Source organism: Canis aureus, chromosome 14, assembly GCF_053574225.1.
Source record: "Canis aureus isolate CA01 chromosome 14, VMU_Caureus_v.1.0, whole genome shotgun sequence".
Lineage (NCBI taxonomy): Eukaryota > Metazoa > Chordata > Mammalia > Carnivora > Canidae > Canis > Canis aureus.
This window is the reverse complement of record NC_135624.1, coordinates 56,873,764-56,894,490: the sequence shown is the minus strand read 5'-3', so window position 1 is coordinate 56,894,490 and position 20,727 is coordinate 56,873,764. Positions and strand designations below refer to the sequence as shown.

The window sequence follows — 20,727 nt, the reverse complement described above, 5'->3', positions numbered from 1 at the left end:
GGATTAATTTTTGTGCTTTGTATCCAGATTGCACTACTTCAACTTTTCATGTTGTCAATATGGTGACCATGTTTCTGACAATTCATTGATGAAACTGAGAACGGCCATAATACAATAATATGACCATACTTTTTAAAAAGGCTAAACAACTATGCTACTTTATAAAGACGCGTGTAAGAATTCATGAAACCGGGTTGGAGAGGAAACCAAGGCAGAAGATTCTGTGCACCATGCAGAAATGAATTTGGGTCCACATATACACGTGAAGGAGAAGGTTGTGTGAATGTGCACAGGGAGGCTGAATTTCACAAGCCTGGGAAGAGACAGGCAAGTTTTTGCAAGATCAAAAGTTTTTTTTTTTTTTTATTTTTTAAACCGCCCCCCCCCAAGAAAAGACACCAATGCTCAGTTGAAATTAATAGCTCATTGACTACATTGGAGGATGCCGTAAGAATAAACATTCACGGGCAGCCCTGGTGGCTCAGCGGTTTAGTGCCACCTTCAGCCCAGAGTGTGATCCTGGAGTCCCGGGATCGAGTCCCATGTCGGGCTCCCTGCATAGAGCCTGCTTCTCCCTCTGCCTGTGTCTCTGCCTCTCTCTGTCTCTGTGTCTTTTGTTAATAAATAAATAACATCTTTAAAAAAAAAAGAATAAGCATTCACTGTGGCTTTGTTTCCTTGATTTCTCTATGTATCTAAGGAAAGTTATTTTTCTGGACTTGAAGCTTGCAAGTACAATGTGCTGTGGATAAACAAAGGGGAAAATTTTGATAGCCAATGTTTTGACCCTTCATAGTGTTAGAGCTCATTCTGCCAGATTCTACTAATAATCATACTTTGTATAGTATATCAAGTGATGTATTGCGTCTTGGCAACAAAAAAATGTTTCCCCTGCCTCTTAGGTATTTTTATTTGAAACATGGAGTTTGAAATCTTTTTCTCGATTTCCACACAAAAATTTAATGAAACTTCAGAAGATATAAAGCAAAAGCTTGTTGACACCTTGTCCAGGCATAAAGTAGACTTTGCTCATCTATGTGCATATTCAACAGACACTGCAAGTGTGAATTCTGGAAAATTCCATTCAGCCTATAAACTTCTTAGAAAAGAAAATAAACAGTTCTTACTAAATGTCCTGTATACCTGGTACACAAGGCAGCTAAAAGGAGATGTGGTTTGCTTACCTGTGATAAGAAGTTTATAATGAAACTTTTGGATCACTTTTTAGTTTCTGAAAAATGTGCAGTTTTTTTTTTTTTTTTTCCTTTATTTATTTCTAGAGAGGTAAGGAGATAATCTACTGAGACACGTCCTACAAGATGGAAATCCTTGATTCTGGTCATAGAGAATAAGTTAAAATATTGGTCTTTATAAAATTGTATTTTCAAAGTGTGGGACAAAAAGAATGTCTTTCCCTAATTTTGAAAATATATGACAGGGCAGCCCCTGTGGCTCAGCGGTTTAGCGCCACCTTCAGCCCAGGGCGTGATCCTGGAGACTCAGGATGGAGTCCCACCTCTGGCTTCCTGCATGGAGCCTGCTTCTCCCTCTGCCTGTGTCTCTGCCTCTCTCTCTCTGTGTCTCTCATGAATGAATAAACAAAATCATCGTCATATATATATATATATATATATATATATATATATATATATGACAGATGAAAATGAAGAAAAAGTTTATAGTAAAACAAATTTTTATGATCTCTCTCTGAAACTGATGATCTCTGAAAAAGCTATAAGGAACCTAGAAAAGGTGAACTGACTTCATCTGAGTTGCATCAAGTTCTGTGTAGGTTACGACAAAGTCTCATAGAGAGGAAAACATGACTTATTTGGGGGGAATTTAAGACTAGTTTCAAAGAAAATGTCACTAACAAAGGACAAATGAATTAAACAGGACTTTCTCATTCCTTTATTAAAACTATAACTTGGGATCCCTGGGTGGCGCAGCGGTTTGGCGCCTGCCTTTGGCCCAGGGCGCAATCCTGGGGACCCAGGATCGAGTCCCACATCGGGCTCCTGGTGCATGGAGCCTGCTTCTCCCTCTGCCTGTGTCTCTGCCTCTCTCTCTCTCTCTCTCTCTCTGTGACTATCATAAAAAAAAATAATAAAATAAAATAAAATAAAACTATAACTTATTTGGAATCCGATCTTGAAATCATAAAGCAAAATTACCTCAGTGCTTTAAAACCATTATCCTTGATAGTCTCTTACCTTATGTTAGTAACCAGTGTACTTGGAAGTGTTTAAAAATAATTAAGTATTTTGGACATGGATAGCCTTTATGATGAATTCACAGATGCAAAAGAACTGACTGATAAGCAGCTGGTCTACCAAAATAAGCCTTTAGGTACGAAGTGGAGGGGCATATTTAGAGAGATGGGAACTAGCTCCTACAAGTCTAAAAACCTGTTAGGTAAATGGCTTTCAGTAAAACCCTTTGTATTTTATGCTCAGCATTTTTTAAAAGGTTTTATTTTTAAGTAATTTCTATGTCCAATGTGGGGCTTGAACTCACAACCATGAAATCAAGAGTTGCATGCTCTATGAACTCAGCCAGCCAGACACCCCTATGCTCAACATTTTTGTTGAGAAGATATTTAGTTTGCTATCTTCACATTGGATTGACACTAGGAATCTAGGGCTTGGTAAGACAGAACTAAAGGTCAAAGAGATTTTACTTTTGACTATCTTCACTTTTAATTCTCTAAAAAAAGAAAAAGACAAACATACAGAAACATGTCATAGCTATTTCTAGTAAATAGGAGTCATATCTGTTTATTGAACTAACTTTTTGAAGCCTCACATTTATATATCTTAAAAATATTCAATGGCAGTCCTCAAATTTAAATATCCAATAAAAATTTTACAGTCTCAGACGACAGAAAGACACATTTAGAAAATGTTTTTATAGTTTTTCACATTAGTAGCCCTGCTACTAATTAGTATTAAACTCTACTAATTGTCACAGTTAAGCAGTAATAACACATATGTGCATAATAACTTATTAATAAATATTAAGTATATTTTTGATCTGGTAGTGCTGTTTCTCAGTGGGCTTTCTAAAAGGTTGATCACCCTAACTTTTGGCCAAATACTCCATACTCTTCACAACTTCACCAACACTGGAGAGAATCACAGATTTTTTTTTTTTCCCTGTATCTCCTTTTCTGACCCAATTATACTAAGCTCCTTAGAAATGGACAGAACCAGGCTTGTATGGGTAAACATTTCTTAAAAATGTCCTTTCAGTGTAATGATTAAATCCAGCAGTTTTGTTAAAACAAAGTTTGCCGATGGTTATTCAGGAAACTTTCTAAATCCCATACAAAATGGGTAACAACTTTAAGATTGTTTCTTATTTTATTTTAATTTTTTTTAAGATTGTTTCCATTAAAACACACATACGCAATATTTTTGGAAGTAGTTCTTAAAGGGGTTCATGATACGGAATGGCATAGCAGAGCTGAAGTAGAGTGAAAGGAAATAATGGAACTGCCAGACTTGAATTACCCAGATAAGTTTATTGTTATATACGTACCATTCTTCTCCTAGAGTAATTTCCTTTGTCATAAGCAAATATTAAATTTACCACACTAAGAAAGAAAAGTTTTAAAATAGAAACAAATTAACTTAGGTTTTAAAAGAGAAAGTAATTTTGCATAACTAGATTATGAAAACCATACAAATAGAAACTGCACCTAGGCCAAAATATCTAAGAAAAACTTGTAGATTCATTCTAAGAATATTCACTGGAGGCCTACTATGCTTCAGGTACTAAATAAAATAGTATGTATATATAAACACACACACACACACATCTCATTTTTATTTCATTATTCCATTTTCATTTGATTTTCTTAACTAAAGCAATTTCAGGAAAAAGAAAAAGGGGATGGTTACTGGGCTTCCTTTTTTCCATTCGTGAATAAATTTATTGGATTTTAAACAGAGTAGGGGTCTTCCAGATATAACCCTGGGGACAATTACCTGACATGCCTAGAGACAATAACTTGAACTAACATTAAATCTTACAAAATTAACATCTTAAAATTTCTATGAATTGGTTATTTAAACCAGCAAGCAATCAACCAAAGAAAACCTTTAAGTAATGATGCTGACACTGTAAGATACACATAGTAAATTGGTAGTCCTTTGAATGGAAAGACGGAAAAGGGTTTTTAGTTCAGCCATATTTCTGTTCAAATGCTTTTAAAATTGTATTTATACAAACAGACCTTAGAAAGCTACATAAATCACTGTTCTGGAAAATTTAGCCTAATTCCTCTAGAGTCCAGTCGAAGTCTAGCTTTATCACTTTATTTATTAGATACAATGGAATGAAATAAGCTAGGGAAAAAAAGCCTCAACAAAACAATCATTGAATAGCCTCAATGGTTATTTAAAAAAAAAAAAAAGTGAAATTTTGTGATCTGGAATAGAGTACAGTTAGTAAACATATCAACCAGTTCTTACTAAGAACAGTATAAGCAATTGAGGATATTTTTAGAACGTTAGGATGGGAAAGGCTTTTATGCTTGGTTTCTTTGCTTGGTTGGTTGCAAATACTTTCTTAAGCATGGATAAATTGGGTAAGTGGAGCTATTATATTTAAATTAATTTAAAAAATTCCTTCAGTTAGTCAATGCTAAAAATTATCTCACTAATGAAGAGGAAATGCTATCAGTAAAAAAGTTATGTATTGATTGTTTTAGTATTTATTTATGATTGTGCCTAAAATTGAATTTGGTAGTGCTGATATTGTAGGAATTTAATGTCCATATAACCAACATTTGGAAGGCCTGGAGAGTTAAACGTAGTTATGATAACATTTTGCTGCAAATCTATTATTTGACAATTTTATTGTGAAAAAAGAATCTGGTACTTCAAAAAGTGAGACAAAGCACTTGGCTAAACTCTTCTCTTTTTTAGGGAAAACTTAGCTGTATAGCAGTAGATAAAATCATTACATTTTATTAGAAACAAAATTAAATATTTGGGCCTTGGCAGTTAACTACCCCCAGAATCAAGAGCTCAAGGGCTTTGAGGACAAGTAAGCATATTGTGAATTGAAAAAAATATATTTTTTCAGAAAATTTTACAACTTCGAACATGATTTTAGCAAATTTTGTTACTCAATCCCTAAAATAATCCTGAGATAATGTTAGAAAAAAGCATTTGTCTTATTTCACTGATTTAATAACAGGAACAGGGGATTCAGATGATTTGCCTGAGCACAAGAAACACTTTCCCCAGAAACTAGAATCAGGGCCCTATGTCTCCCGATTTTTAATTTTTATTGTAATTTCTCCTCAGATTATAAATTGGGGAAATAAATAATAATAATAATAATAATAATAATAATAATACCTATTGTGGATTAAATGAAATAATGTATGTACACATTAAAGAAATGATATTCTTTCTTATTATTACAGGACATGCCAGGCCCTTCTGAGAGGTGAAGTTCTCACCCAATCTCCACTTATTGGAGATAATATTATTATCAAGTAAATTTGATTACTTACTCTTTATAAAATATTTCAAACTGGAATTGCAGATGAGTCTCCAGATGCTATTTTTAACCAAGCTTATTTACTGAAGATGATAAAGAACCTAAATATTGTTAAGTGTAAGGATCCAAGCTGTGTGTGAGAAAACTACAGGTTTCTTTCCGCTTAAATATTCCACTACCACCCAAAAATAAAAACAGTCAGAAAGACTGTTATTAATAATCTAAAAAGGGACGCCTTGGTGGCTCAGCAGTTGAGCGTCTGCCTTTGCTCAGGGTGTGATCCTGGATTCCCAGGATCGAGTCCCACATCAGGCTCCTCACACGGAGCCTGCTTCTCTTTCTGCTTGTGTCTACTTCTCTCTGTGTCTCTAATGAATGAATAAATAAAATCTTAAAAAAAAATACTCTAAAAATATAAGATTTAAAAATATATATATAAGATTTACTGAAAAAAATGTACTTTAAAACTACAAAAATCCAGCTCTATTTCATGCTACTTCTATCCTGTCACTCTCATTTTGCTTAAATAGTTATGTGCCTTCATGCAGAGCATATTCCTTGAGCCATCAAGGTCGAATTAAGACTCATTCCACAGGCTCTCCCACAATGATAAGACGTTTTTTACAAAATACTGATTTTGCTGATTACTTATCTGTACTATTAATTAAACCACAAGCTTTGCCTATCACAAAGAAAACAGTCAACTATTTGAGAAACAAAGGGTAGCCTGAACACATCACAATTTTAAAAATTAGATGAATTAAACAAAGTTTTCAAATATGTTTCCACAGATTCTTCTTAACTACAAAAAAATTCATTGTCTTATTCAATGTTCCAATAAGGAGTCTTTGAATACGATGGAAAGGATACAGTATCTCCCACATGGTTTTCTTGCCACAAACATTTAACCTGAATCTAATTATAAGAGAATAATCAGAAAACTGAAATTGTGAAATGTTCCAATAGGACAAATGACCTGGATTCTACCATGAAAGACAAAAACAGGTAGGAAAACTTCTACTTAAAGAAGGCTAAAGAGATATAGCAGCTAAAGGCAATGTGTGATTCTTGACTGGGTCTTGCATGAAAAAATCAAAGGCTATATAAAAGGACATTATTTGAATTATTGGAAAAAATTGTGTATGGATTCTATGCTATAGGATAATACTTAATGGTAAATTTCCTGTGTGTGTTAGTAATAGAGAGTATGTTCTTAAAACATGTTTGTGGAAAGATTTAGGAATTAAATATTATAAAGTCAGCACTTTTCTTTTGAAAAATCAAATATAAGATAAATATATCTGCACATACATACACAGAAAAGTGGCAATCAAGTGTGTCAAAACTCAAATATAAATTCAGAAAAATGGGTATATATTTCTGAATATACCATTTTTTCAACTTTTTAATAAAAGTTATATAAAAAAGAATAGATGAAAAAAATAAAAGAATGTTTTTTTAATGGTTTATTTTTCTTCAAATCCATAACTTCAGCTATTCTCTCTCTATAAATAGCTAATTTTGGATATATTTCCTCCTTTCACCAACTTAAGAAATCTGACCACAGCTGGTTGCCAATTCTTCTCAAATGCATACACAAAAAAGTATCTTCCTTGCTATCTCTAGTTAGGTTACCTTTCCTCTCTTCCTCCATGTCCTATGCAGGGATAGAGGAAAGACGGAACTTTTTTCCTCCTCTTCTAATAATTTCCGCTCTGTACAGTAACTGTATCAGAAGTCAAATAAAAAGACTGTAGGCAATTAGTGATCCAGTGTTGATTGGGTGAAGTGATATGGAAGCTGCATTTTTCATTTCTTGTTGTTTATTCAAAGAAGCATTAGAGTTGAGGTCATGTGGTGCTCCAGGAACCACGGTGGTGGGAAGAAAATACTCCCTTCATACTTGCTCACATTTTGAAATATCTCCTCAGCTTACTGCTCACAAGTAACATTGGAAATACTCTCTCTGCCGTAGGAAATTAAAAGATGTGTGTTTGCAAGTGTCTGATACAGAACGAGGGGTGTGGGTCAGTGAGGAAGGTAGTGCTATCATTCTTTTATTAACTAAAAGGGATATGTTGCTTCTTGGTGGGCTGGACAAAAAGTAATCAACTCTAGAAAATGACAAATTGTTACAGGCTTAGATCTAAGTATGTTGGACTTTGGAAAAAGCACAGTAAACTGATTTCAAAGAATCTAAAAATTTAAAGAAATTAAAAGAAACAGAGATAAGCTATCTTGCAAAATATGTATTTCTCAGAACAAAAATGAATCCACACTTTAAGGAAATATATAGATATCATTTAGGGTCTGGGCATGGCTGAAGTCTCCCTCTTAATAAATATATTTCAAACTGGTAGATGTAAAACATTTAATACATTACACATGTAACATATGCTCAAAGCTCTGCTGTGCTTTTCCATTGCAGTTTGAGTAAAACCTGTGCCCAACACCATTCCAATGGCCTTACAGTACCTTCCATTCTAGACCCTTTGACTTTTTCTGCTAATGTACCTTCTCTCTTACACTTTCCACTCCAAATATACTGTTCATAAAGTTCCTCAGACACATCAGAATCACCCTGGTTCAGGGTATTCTTGTTGCATCTGCCTGGAAGAGTCTTTTCCCCAGAGGATCTGCATGGCTGACTTTCTCACCTCTCTCTGCTCTTAACACTGCACTAGTGTCTAATGAGAGAGGTAGCATGCTAGCAAATAAGTAATTACAAATTTTTATAAATCTATGAAGGAAATCTATCATAAAATGGTTCACTGAGAACTCCCAAGAATAATTCTTAGATCTAAATTGTTGTTAATTTTTAATATAAAGTTAATATTCAAGATACTGTAATAAAATCTTGCATAGTTGATCATTTTTGAAACCATTTTCTTTTTGTGGAATATTCCATATTTGGAGAGAATTCAATCTGTCAGTTTCTAGTATCTTTTCTTAAATAAATACTTAATTTAAAGTACTATATACCAGTTATGATTTTCAAGCTCTACCTCTCCCTCGATCCCACATGCTATATATGGCAAAATTAAAAAAAAAATGAGCATAAAATTTGGCAACGTAAGTGTGCAACCTTAAGCATGATGCACTAAACATTTTATTTTTCACTAATAAAATCATTACTTAAACTCAAAATAGCTTTTCTTTTTAGAATTTAAAGAATAAAAATATTTTTTTATTTTTAATTATTTTTCATTTAAAAAATATTTTATGCATTTATTTGACACAGAGAGAAAAGACAGAAAGATAGAGCGTGCATGCACAAGCAGGGGGAACAGCAGGCAGAGGAAGAACAAAGCTCCCTAATGATCAAGGGGCTTGATCCCAGGATCCTGAAATCATGACTTGAGCCAAAGGCAGATGCTTAACCAACTGAGCTACCCAATCACTCCTAAAATTATTATTTTTTTAAATAAGTACTTTCCTTCATGAGCAACTGCACAATCTTGTATTGTAAAACTATCTATTTTTTTTCCAGCATAGGAAAAGTTTAGCTATAAAATATCTGACACACAGAATCTATGGTATGACATTAAAACTTTCTAAATTGTCACTGTTTGAAATCAATACTAAATAAAGAAATAAATAAAATGATTTCAAACAGCAAAATCAATGCTTATACCTGGACTGGAGTCAAGTGTGGGATAGGGGCAATTAGGATATATTAAACTACAAAAACACAGAAATAGAAAGAGATGTGAGCATCAAAATAAGGAAAGTGAAGTCTTTTAAAAGGTAACAAAGGGAAGCCTGGGTGGGTCAGTCAGGTAAGTAGACTCTTCCTCCTCAGCCCCTCCCCCTGCTCATGCTCTCTCAAATAAATAAATATATTTTAAAAAATCTGTAAAAAAAAAAAAAATCAGTGTCAAGTTGAACTGACAGGAAAAAGTGGTTTGCTTTTTTTTTTTATCTCCCAAAGAATTACAATTTGAGTAGAGGAAAGAGCTATAGGTGATATAAATTATCAACTCTTCTAAAGCATTTGTTACAATGCTTTACAAAATCACAGCAGAAATATTAATTAGTTTGAAACTTACACTCCCATAAACTAAAATACTCCTCCCATAAAGAGTGTTCACAAAAAGAATCCCTAGTAAGAGAAGAGAGACCATTGGATTTGATGTATTTAACATTCTGTTGAGCAACAGATAAATAAAACTGTAGGTGATCCACAATAATGGAAAAGTTTTAAAATACCATGGATACTACCTCAGTTTAGTATAAAATTATCTAATTTCTGTAATGATTACATAAATTTATCTATCTATCTACCTATCTATCTATCATCTATCTAATCTATCTATTTAGAGAGCCCATATGCGCTCAAGCAGGGAGAGGGGCAAAAGGAGACAAGATTTCAAGCAGACACTCTGCTAAGCATGGAGTCCAACATGGGGCTCAATCTCACAAACCTGATATCATGACATGAGCCAAAATCAAGAGTCGGATGCGTAGCAGACTGAGCCTTCCCAGCACCTCTGTAATGATTACTTTTGTGTCAAAAAGAGAAGACAGTCAAATGCTTCCTTAGACAATAAAAGTACAGTGAACTCAGAAGTAGTTAACCAGCAAAATTGCCACCTTAGTGTAGACACATCCCTGCCTTCTTTAACCTGTCTAAATTGACCTACCTATTGTTGAAAAGAAAATGACAGGGCCAAAATGGCATCACTCAGGCCAAATCACCGAAGCCCAGTTCGGGGACTTAATACCTAATCTAATGGCAGTTTCAATCTCTCCCAGGAAATGTAAGTCTTAACCAGCCAGTCAGGAATATTCTAATAAGTACCAACGGGCTAATCTCTCACAGGGGTCCTACCCCAAAGAGGAGGTAATTTCACTTAAAAAGACCCCCAGCCTTTCCTCCAGGGAAGGTGATCTGGCCTGAAATAATCTTTCCTCTATTTTGCTAATAACTTCCTCATCCTACCCTCTCCAATAAAACCTTCCATTTTGATAAATTATTGGAGTTCCCAACTACTGTTAGATGGGACACTGCCTGATTCATGAATCCCTTAATAAATCCAACCAGATCTCCAAACATACTCATTTGAATTTTTCTTCTTTAAAATTAAGAAATCTCTCTTACTACTCCTTTCAAAAATCAGTCTTAGCCCTTCTCTCCCTTGATAAATTATAAATTCCCTGAGGTCAGGGAACTGTTTTGCCTTATTTATTCCTCACAGTATTTTGTGGTGGTGGAATAATATGAAATTTTAAACAGAATGGACAGAATGAGCACTTTGAGAAGATGACAGTGAAACAGAGACTTAAAGGGGATGAGGAAGTTGGCTATGGCGGCTGTCTGGTGGGGTAGGAGGAGGGGGACTTTCAAGTCTAATACCGAATGTGTTTGTGGAAAGGCAAGATAGGCTGTAATGGTTGAAGTCAAGTGTGCCAGAGGAAGAGGAGAGGAGTAGGAAAGGAGATCCAAAGATGCTAAGGAGGCCAAGATTTGGGATTTGCTCTGATTAAGAGAAGAAGTCATTCCAATTGGATCAAAGCTATGAAGTACCTGATTTGCATTTGAAAGGGATTGCAGAGCTGATTTCTGAGAATGAATCAGACTAGTGAGGAGGTCTGACTCACATTTCACAAGTACCCCTCTGGCAACTCTACTGAGAATAGATTTAGGAGAAGCAGGAAGGGAAGCAGAGAGACCAACTAAGGAGCTCTAACTAGAAAATGAAGGACTAATGACAGTGGCTGTGACCTAGGTGGTAGTGATGACGACGCTGAGAATTTGTCAGATCCTCGATTTTGCAGCATATGCTGACAGGATTGGATGTACAGCATGAGCAAGAAGAAACAAATCAAAAATGGTGCAGGGCTTAGGGCCTGAGCATCCTGAAGGGCAATGCACCCTTCATGAACTAAGAAGACTCAGGGGAGAGAATACCGGAAATGTGGTTCTAGAATTGAGGCACTTATTAGAAGCCTAAGTGGATAGATACAACAAGCTAGCAGTTGAATCTATGAGTCTGGAGTTCAAAAATGGAGATAGGAATCTGGGCAGCATGAGATGTTTAGAGCCATATGGCCATATGAGATCATCCAGGGACAAAGAACAGATAATGCCCACACTAGATCTAATTACACTTTGGGCCAGAGCAAGGAGAGGTCACAGTGATGAGAGGAACCCACAAAGGAGGCTAAGAAGGACCAGCTGCAGAGGAAGGAAAGAAACAAGAGGGAGGGGTATACCCAAGGAACGGTGAAAAAGGTGTTGCAGGAATGTAGTCAGTGCAAATTCTCCACACATTGCCTTACTAAATACATCCTACTCATCCTTCAGATTGGAACATTTATTTTTTGGTAAGCCCTTTCGGAGCAAACCTGCCTTATTCGATGATCCTCCACTGCACTGCAAAATCACAATGTGTGTCTCAATTACAATACTCAAAAATGTCGTTAAAAGAAGGAAGGAAGTGCTCGATGGACAGCCGACATAGCACAGATGGCAGCTAAGGGCGGCACGCGCAGTGCACAGGTAAGAGCCCAGAAGGAAGACCTATGCATCAGGGTACCACAGCTGAACAGCAACAGCTGGGAGATTACTCAGCTGACTCCTCTTGCTCCCCTTTCCAGCTCATCAAGCAAAACTAGCCAATATAATTCTGTGTCCTTCTTACGTTTTCCTGCAGGGTTAGAAAGTGACAACTAGCAAACAATAAATATCTATTCCAACGCTTTGCTGTATTTCTCACTGTGCCTGAATAGATGGGTGTTCTGTTTTACAAATTAGTCTAATATAAGTTTAGTTACCGTGTTTCCTTTTGGACTTCTAGTATTGTTCAGTCTGCTTGTTTCCTGTTTTTCAAGTGCCGAAAACATGCTGTGAGATCTAAATGCGCCTGACTGGCAATTGCAAGAGACTGTGGTACAGAAAACCATGGCATCCACGCTGTGTGACTGACTGCTAAAGGGAAATACTGATTTGCATTTATTTTATCTCTTGTTGACATGCAATAATGGTCATAGCCAGGATTCTTGTATAATGGTTGAGTAGAGGGTACTATGCCACGCCAGCAACAACAACAACAACAAAAAAAAGATATTTTGTTGTTTCTTTTTTTTTTTTCTTTTTTTTTTGTTGTTTCAAATATGATTCCTTTTTCTAAGTTTGCATTTATTCCCTAAATGGAAAAATAGAATCCCAGAGCCACACTAACACACTCCTGGTTGAAATCTAACATTTGTTAGTATAGCTAGTCTTGCTAAACTACATCAATTTGTGATGCTCTGAGAAAATAGGGTATGTGGTCCTTTAAAGATCAAAATTTGAACTGTGCTGACACAACTGAGGTAATTTACTTTTAAGGTGCTAACAGGGTTTGGATCTGGCCTCCCTCTGGGTTACCTATGCTATCTCTAAATTCAACAGTGAGTGTCAAAGAAAATTTTGGATGAAATTATTTAGAAAAAATGACATCAAGTAGATAAAACCTTTGCCACAGTTTTCACTTCTGAAAACATGTTGGAGAGTAATCCTTCCTCTGTTTTTATTGACATCAGGGAGATAAGAAGAGAATTTACAACGATTTAATTTCGTTACTAACCCATCAATCTCTATAACCAAGCTAATAAGGCTTTTGTGTTTCTTAAGCCTTTTGTATTTTTATGTCCTAAATATATCTGAAATCTAAGTCCTCCTCGTGCTCTCCCCCACCCATGGCAGCCAGACTCATGCCAGGAGGAGACTGAGCCAAATTAGCTGTGTTTCTGACTTTGGAAACTATCACCGGGATTTTCCCTTAGACTAGGGTTTTCTTGACTGGAGAAAACCCACTTCATTATATTAGAATTTGCTAAGCCCTTTGCATTACCAGATGTTGTTTATTGTGCTAATGGCTACTTTGACAAGAGTCATTTTGGCAGTATTTAATTCTACCCATAGCTCCTTTGTCTTCAACCTACCAGACCCTGGTTCCTCACCCCACTGCACTGGCCTTTGGGTCCTCAGGTCCCACCTGGCTTTGTTCACAAGGTCTCATTTATTCATACGAAATAAGAGCAGGGGAGACTAAGGGGAATTTTTATAAGCACAGTTTAACTTTACAGGCTAACTTCAATTTTATAAACTATGTTGATAATAGAATAAAAAAAGGTTTCTTTGAATCAACCAGGAGGATATGAGTTGAACCATATCCCCAGAGAGTTTCTGAATAGAATTACTAAGAAGCTGGAAAACCTTTGAAGCAAGACTGGACTGTGGACTTAGGACTTTTCACAGTGGTATCCTGACCATATGCTTAGATACTTTTATTACATGGTATATATCTTACCTTAACTTCCACATGTGCCATCAGTACTGCAAAATTCGTTAGGTGGTTACAAGAGCATGTAGTGTGTGTTTTATTTGTTGTCAGGAGCCGACAGCCTTGTGTTGACCAATAACCTGTCATTGTGCGCTTGGAATAGCTCCAAAATGAACAGTTAGGGTTGAAATTCTCCTCAGACTGCTATAAGGGAAAAAAAAAATCAATAAAGCCAATAAGTATTTTATGATCACCTAAAATAGATAGGTATTTTCTTTACATCTAACACAACTTCATACTCTATTCCAACTTTTGTGGAGATGTATACCAGTGCTTTTATCTTAAGTGGGCTTCATTAAGCCTAAGCAAATTTGAATAGATGTTGTTTATTTCCTCTGATTAGAGATGAATTTACTTTTTAAAAATTTAATATTAATGGAATACTAGTATCGATATCTCAGAATGACTTCAACTAATTTCAAAGTAAAGTACATTATAAAGGATTTAATTACTCTAAGCAATTTCTGAGAAGATGGTCTTTAGAAATCTTTGTTCAATTTATGATACAATCTTTGTACATACATAAAGATATGTCTATGCACAAACACATAATTACTTGTAACATCATATGTGAAGCCATGTCCAATTTCACTAAATATGTTGCTAACTCTTTTAATTATGGAGACACGTTTATAAATCTATCTACAAATATTGTATCAGAAGCATTTAAAAATTCAAGAATTATTCTCACTCATCTTAGAAAAAAAAATCACCACTATCATTCTATAGATAATGAATTGCTATCTGTCAAATAATAGGAAAAAACTCAAGAAAATTAATATACTTCTTGTTTGTGCTATAACAAATATAGATAATGTGAACAAATAAACTTAACATGCCATTTTCTTACCTTAATATGTTTAACGGTGAACACCACAGGATCAGCTAAATAAACCTTATTGCTGAACTCTTTGTTTATTGCTGCGGTAATAACAGGGGAATTGACAATAACAGAATGATTGGTGGACATAGCTTCTGTTCCCAACTTCATGCTGGCATTCTCCGTGGACAAATAAGGACCCAAGTTATTGTACAGGACAAAGGCCACTCTGATCTCTCCTGAAATAAATATAAATATGAATTATAGGTTGGGAAGAAAATCTCATTATTCTGTACATTCCACTTAATTTAGATAGTTCTAATTAAGTTCTAATCAAATCCATACAGTATATAATCACAACAAAATTAAGCATTCATTTTAACCAAAGTGCCAACTCATTCATGAGAAATGGAATGTCAAGTGATGCTGAATAAAGTACATATCAATATTTTAAGAAATGAATGTCAATCCCTATCTCACTCTGTACTCAAAAGTTAAAGACAGATCATAGATCTAAACATAAAAACCAGAACCATAAAGTTTCTAGATCAAAATATAGAATCTCTATGATCTTGGAGTAGGCAAGAATGACATGGATAGACCAAAAAGACATTCACTATAAAAGAAAAAAAAAAAACGGTAAACTGTGCTTTGTCAAAATTAAAAATGTATCTATCAAAATATAGCATTAACAATAATATATATGAGACACATCTATATATAGCAGTTCTACTAATCAATAAGAAGAAAATAATGCATGAAAATAGCAAAAGACATAAACACATACTTTAGAAAAAATATATATGAAAGGCTAATAGAAACATGAAAAATTTTCAGCATCACTAGTAATTAGGGAAAAATGAAAAATCACACTGAGATACCATTTCATACCCACCAGAATTTATAATATCAAAATGACTGGTCACACTAATATTGATAAAGCTGTAGAACAGCTAGAGCTCCTATACACCACTGGTGGAAATGTAAAATAGTTCAACTATTGGGAAAAATGGTGATTTCTTATAAAGTTAAGCATATCTATATTTCCTAGATAAGTGAAAATGGGTATCTGCAAAGGGAAAAAACAAAACAAAACAAAACAAAACAAAATAAGCTTGTATAAGGATGTTAATATTGTCCTTATTCATAATATTCCTTGAAGGGAAACAACTAAAAAATCTACCAATAGACAAAGTATGGCATGCGAATATAATGGAATATACTATGCCTCACTAAAGAACTACTGAGAGCAAAAAATAAACTATTATAGCATGATGACAAATCCCCAAAATACTATGTTCAGTGGAAAAATTCAGACAGAAAAGGGTACATACTATATGATTCCAGTTATATAATGTCTACAAACATGTAAAATTTGTCTATAGAGATAGTAATGAGAGTAATTTCATCAGATAGGGAGAGGACTGGGAGGGGTCACAATTTCTGGGTAATAGAAGAGATTTATGTCTTACTTTATGTAATATCACAGAGGAATGTTCAACTGTCAAATTCATCAAGCTCGTTATTAAGCTATGTGCATTTTATTGTATGTAAGTCATATCTCAATTGTAATCAAAAGTAAAAACAATTATTCAAAATCCTTATCTGTCTTAAAACTCAATTACTATGTTCTTTGATAGTCACTTTCTCCATACATCCTTCCACCTTTTTTTCTCTTATGATTACCTTTTATGTGCAATCTTCTATACAATTAACCTTCTTTTAACATGCTATCAACCATATTTTCTTTCTTACAATACACCAACCCCTGTGTCTTACTTCTGATATGAATTCATATCGGCTCACAAGCACTGTCCTGACTACCATGGTTACTAAGATGAGGAAGTCTCAGTCCTTATCCCTGAATCTCAGAGTCACGTGGAAAAAAAAAAGAGAAATTTTAATATATTTCTTTTGAGGAGCACGTCTAAACTGCGCTCCCATATTTGGAAAATTCACTACTATCAGGGATTTATGGACACAAAATGGACATATATTTGCTTCCTCAGCCTGTCTTGCAAAGAGGTTACTCTGGGCACCTCAGCTAGATGCCTCCCATTGGATGCACTAGACTCTGACCTCAGTTCATTGCAGAAGCTCGTGACACGGAAGCAGGGGGTGGTGCAGCAGTAGCCGCCTCCACTTGTGTTTCACCTGTGGCAGCAGTGACATCTCACAGCAATGATTCTGTGTGATGATAAAGGCTGCTGTCAGCTTCCTGGCTCTTGTTTTCTGAGCCCGATTCTCCAGGCTTCTCAGTAATTCTATGAGATATCCATCGTCCTTTCAGTAATTCAGTAGAATGATTATAATAAGAGCTACCTAAAGGAAAGGGGCGTTCTAAAGCTTCCAACCCACATCTGTTAACACAGTACTGAGCAAACAACAGTAATTCACTAACTACTTCTTGTGTGTTACAACACAGCATTTCATTTTAGTTCTTTTCTCTAGGTTTAATATGAAAATACTAAATTTTGGAAGGCTAAACTTAACATTTTTTCCCCTTTCTGGTTGACAGTAACAACTTTTATTGTAACTGTTTGATAACTGACTGATAATTCCTACCAATTTCCACCTATGGGATAGTGTCTCCTTGACATTCCCCCTTGTTTTATCAATACATTTTAGTCACGTATAATTGTTATATATTCTGCAATGCAAAAGTAATGCTTAAATGTGACCTAAAACACACACACTACTTTAATAAATAAAATAAATGAACACAAAACATAGTATGACTAATATAGCCATATTTTAATTGCCATTAGCTGTGTACCTGAAAGGTCATATATTTATTTGATAAATTCTTAGGAAGTTTATGCATATGCCAGGCACAAGGGTTACACCAGCAAACAAGTAAGAAAAAATTCCCCTGCTCTCATGAGCTTACCACCTAGAAGGAAAGTCAGATAACAAGCAGGCCACTTAAAAATAATAATTATAGTATTTCATATAATGTTAAGTGAATAACCGCCATGAAAAATCATTGGCATAAAATTGGCTAGTGGGAAAATAGCATTTGGGAAAGAATGATGTACCTTCAGGGAGACAGATGAAAACTTCCCTTCCTGAAGAGGTAAGATTTATACTGAACAGAGAATGACAGAGAAGTTTCTATGTAAAGAACTGTAAAAATTGCATTCCATGAAGAAAACAAATATCTGATACAGAAACACTCTTGGTGTATTCAAGGAACAGAATCAAGACGAGACCAGAGAGAATCCTTGTGCACTGTTGATGGGAATGTAAATTGGTGCAGCCACTGTGGAAAACATTTTGGAGGTCCCCCAAAAATTAAAAATAGAACTACCACATGATCCAGTAATTCCACTTCTGAGTTTTTATCTGAAGAAAACAAGAACATTAACTCAAAAAAGATCCCTGTACTCTATGTTCATTGCAGCATTATTTACAAGAGCTAAGACATGTAAACAACTCAAGTGTCCACTGATGAATGGACAAATAAAGAAAAGGGAATAGTATGCAGCCATTAAGGAAGAATGATATCTTGACATTTATGATAACATGGATGGACCTTGAGGGCATTATGCTAAGTGAAATATGTCAGACAGGGAAAGACAAATATTGTATGACCTCACTTATATGTGGAATCCAAAAAAATTAAAAATAAAACAAACTAAATTCATAGATATAGAGAACAAACTGATGGTTGCCACAGGCAGGGGGCGGTGAGAAAATGGCAAAATTTTTGGCAAAATGGGTGAAAATGGTGAAAAGTCAAAAAGTACAAACTTCTAGTTATAAAATAAATGTCATGGGATGTAGCATATAGCATAGTGACTACAGTTAATAATGCTGTAATGGATATTTTGAAAGTTGCTAAGAGAGTAAATCTTAAAAGTTCTCAGCATAAGAAAAAATATAACTCTATGTGGTGATAAATGTTAACTAGACTTATTGTGTTGATCATTTTACAATACATACAAATATTGAATCTTTACATTGTATACCTGAAACTAATATAAAGTTAGATGTCCCATATATCTCAATAAAAATGAAAAAGAATCCAGACTAAACTTTCGGGATCATTGTGGGCATGCTAACAATGGACAGGAAATGGGGCAGACATGAGGCAGGAAAGAAGTGAACAAGCACATGGTGGCCAGTGACACCACCTGATTTCATTTTACGTGCAATTGAACACAAACTGGTCAGACTGACATTTCGGGAAGAACTCTTTGTCAACAGGATATTCTGTTGGGAGGCAGAAAGAGTGGACAGAGGGAAATCAGTTGGAAAGCTAATGCAGAAATATGATTTTGCTTCTTAGAAAATCTTATTGCTGCCTGAAAAATTCACATAGTCAAATTAGCAATATAATGACTTATAAGGTCAGTCTTGTAAGATTTCCAACACTTAAAAAAATTTTGTTCTGTTGACAACAGTCTTAATTTGTTTTTCTTGGTATCATACAACAGGATCTTCTTTCTTTAAAACTATTCATCCTCCACTATGATATGCCACCTTTGAGTTGGCTGCTACAACCTGAGGGCATCTTCCCACCACCTAACAGGTCAAAGGATCTCATTTAGTTGGCAAAAGTATGTTTTTAAAAATTTGGTACTAGTCACACTGGAGATACATTTTCTCCGTGAGTTTATTTAATTCTCATTATAGTCAGTGAATTTAATCTTGTATCCAATTGACCTGAACTGACCAGTTCCTTTTCCCTAAATCATCTCACATTGAAATTTTCCATATGCTTTGCAAAGAAAACTCATAGAAACGCCTTCAAAAAAACGTGAATAAGAAAAAAAAATAGATCATTTAATTTTAAAATTAGAAGTACTCAATAAGGGGATCCCTGGGTGGCTCTGCGGTTTGGTGCCTGCCTTTGGCCCAGGGCGTGGTCCCGGAGTCCCGGGATAGAGTCCCACATTGGGCTCCTGCGTGGAGCCTGCTTCTCCCTCTCTCTGTGCCTCTGTCCCTCTCTCTCTCTCTCTCTCTCTCTCTCTGTGTGTCTCTAATGAATAAATAAATAAAATCTTTTAAAATAATAAAAAAAAGAAGTACTCAATAAGTAAATAAAATCTTAAAAAGCGGAGGGGAGTGTCTGGGTGGCTTAGTCATTTGAGCATCTGCCTTCAGCTCAAGTCATGATGTCACCGTCCTGGGATGGAGCCCCACATCAGGCTCCCTGCTCATGGGGAGCCTGTTCTCTCTGTTCTCCCTGCTTCTGTTCTCTCTCTCTCTCAAATAAATAAATAAAATCTTAAAATTAGAAGTAAAATTCTCATTAAAATTTTTGAAACTAAATCTGTCAACTCCTTTCAAGAAAAAAGTCAGATATCTGTATTTTGTTGTTCATTAATTCCTCTCAGATTTAAGCTTCTGACATTGTACAGAACAATTTTCAAATGTGCCTGAGAATTTTGTAGACCTAATATATTGTGATGTTGTTGGCACAGAAGATAGGAAAGAAAAGGAAGAGGAAGAGGAGAGCTAGAACAGTTGAATGAGAGGAGAGCTCTTGGATAGCAGGTCTAAAATCCCAAGCCAAAAAACAAGTCATTGATGAGAATTCAATCTCACCATGCTTAGCAAATAAACTCTAACCTACCGTTTCGGCCATTCTGTTTTAATGTATTGGCGGACAATTGGATGGTGCTTCCGTGACCCATGTTTTCTGGAAATTTTAGGTCTTCTAAGTTTCCTTCTGTACTCAGCCTTGCGACTTCCAATTCTGTTAATGGCAAAGAGTTATCACTGTTCATTGAGAAACACAACCCAAGATGAGTTCCTAAATCATTTAAATATTTCTGAAATCAAAACACTGGAATTATTGTTATACTAATTATTAGTAGTCAAAATTTATAGTAGTTCAATGCTTTATTTTGAAAGTATTTCTTTAAAATAAGGCAAAAATTGTTTAAATCAGGTAAATAAGAATACAAATGTATCCATTATAAAGCCTAAAATTAAAAAAAAAAATCAAACTCAAAGGCTTATACTCTGTCATTTACTTTAAATTTATTTTCAAAATATTATCTTCGTGAATTAAGTAAACGTCTCTTTATAATCTGGAGCTGCACTATCATATCA

The 20,727-nt window shown here is 35.1% G+C and overlaps 1 protein-coding gene across 24 annotated transcripts in view; it reads right to left on the bottom strand.

Moving 5' to 3' along the window:
* Nucleotides 1–20,727, bottom strand: part of ADGRL3 (adhesion G protein-coupled receptor L3) — an 856,301-nt gene that overhangs the window by 146,205 nt on the left and 689,369 nt on the right. For all 24 annotated transcript variants that reach the window (XM_077848164.1, XM_077848162.1, XM_077848167.1 and 21 more), the window contains 3 exons: nucleotides 20,246–20,368; nucleotides 14,695–14,903; nucleotides 13,812–13,988 (listed from right to left, as the gene is read on the bottom strand). In XM_077848164.1, the coding sequence (XP_077704290.1) occupies nucleotides 13,812–13,988; nucleotides 14,695–14,903; nucleotides 20,246–20,368 (509 nt within the window). The remainder of the gene's footprint in view (nucleotides 1–13,811; nucleotides 13,989–14,694; nucleotides 14,904–20,245; nucleotides 20,369–20,727) is intronic.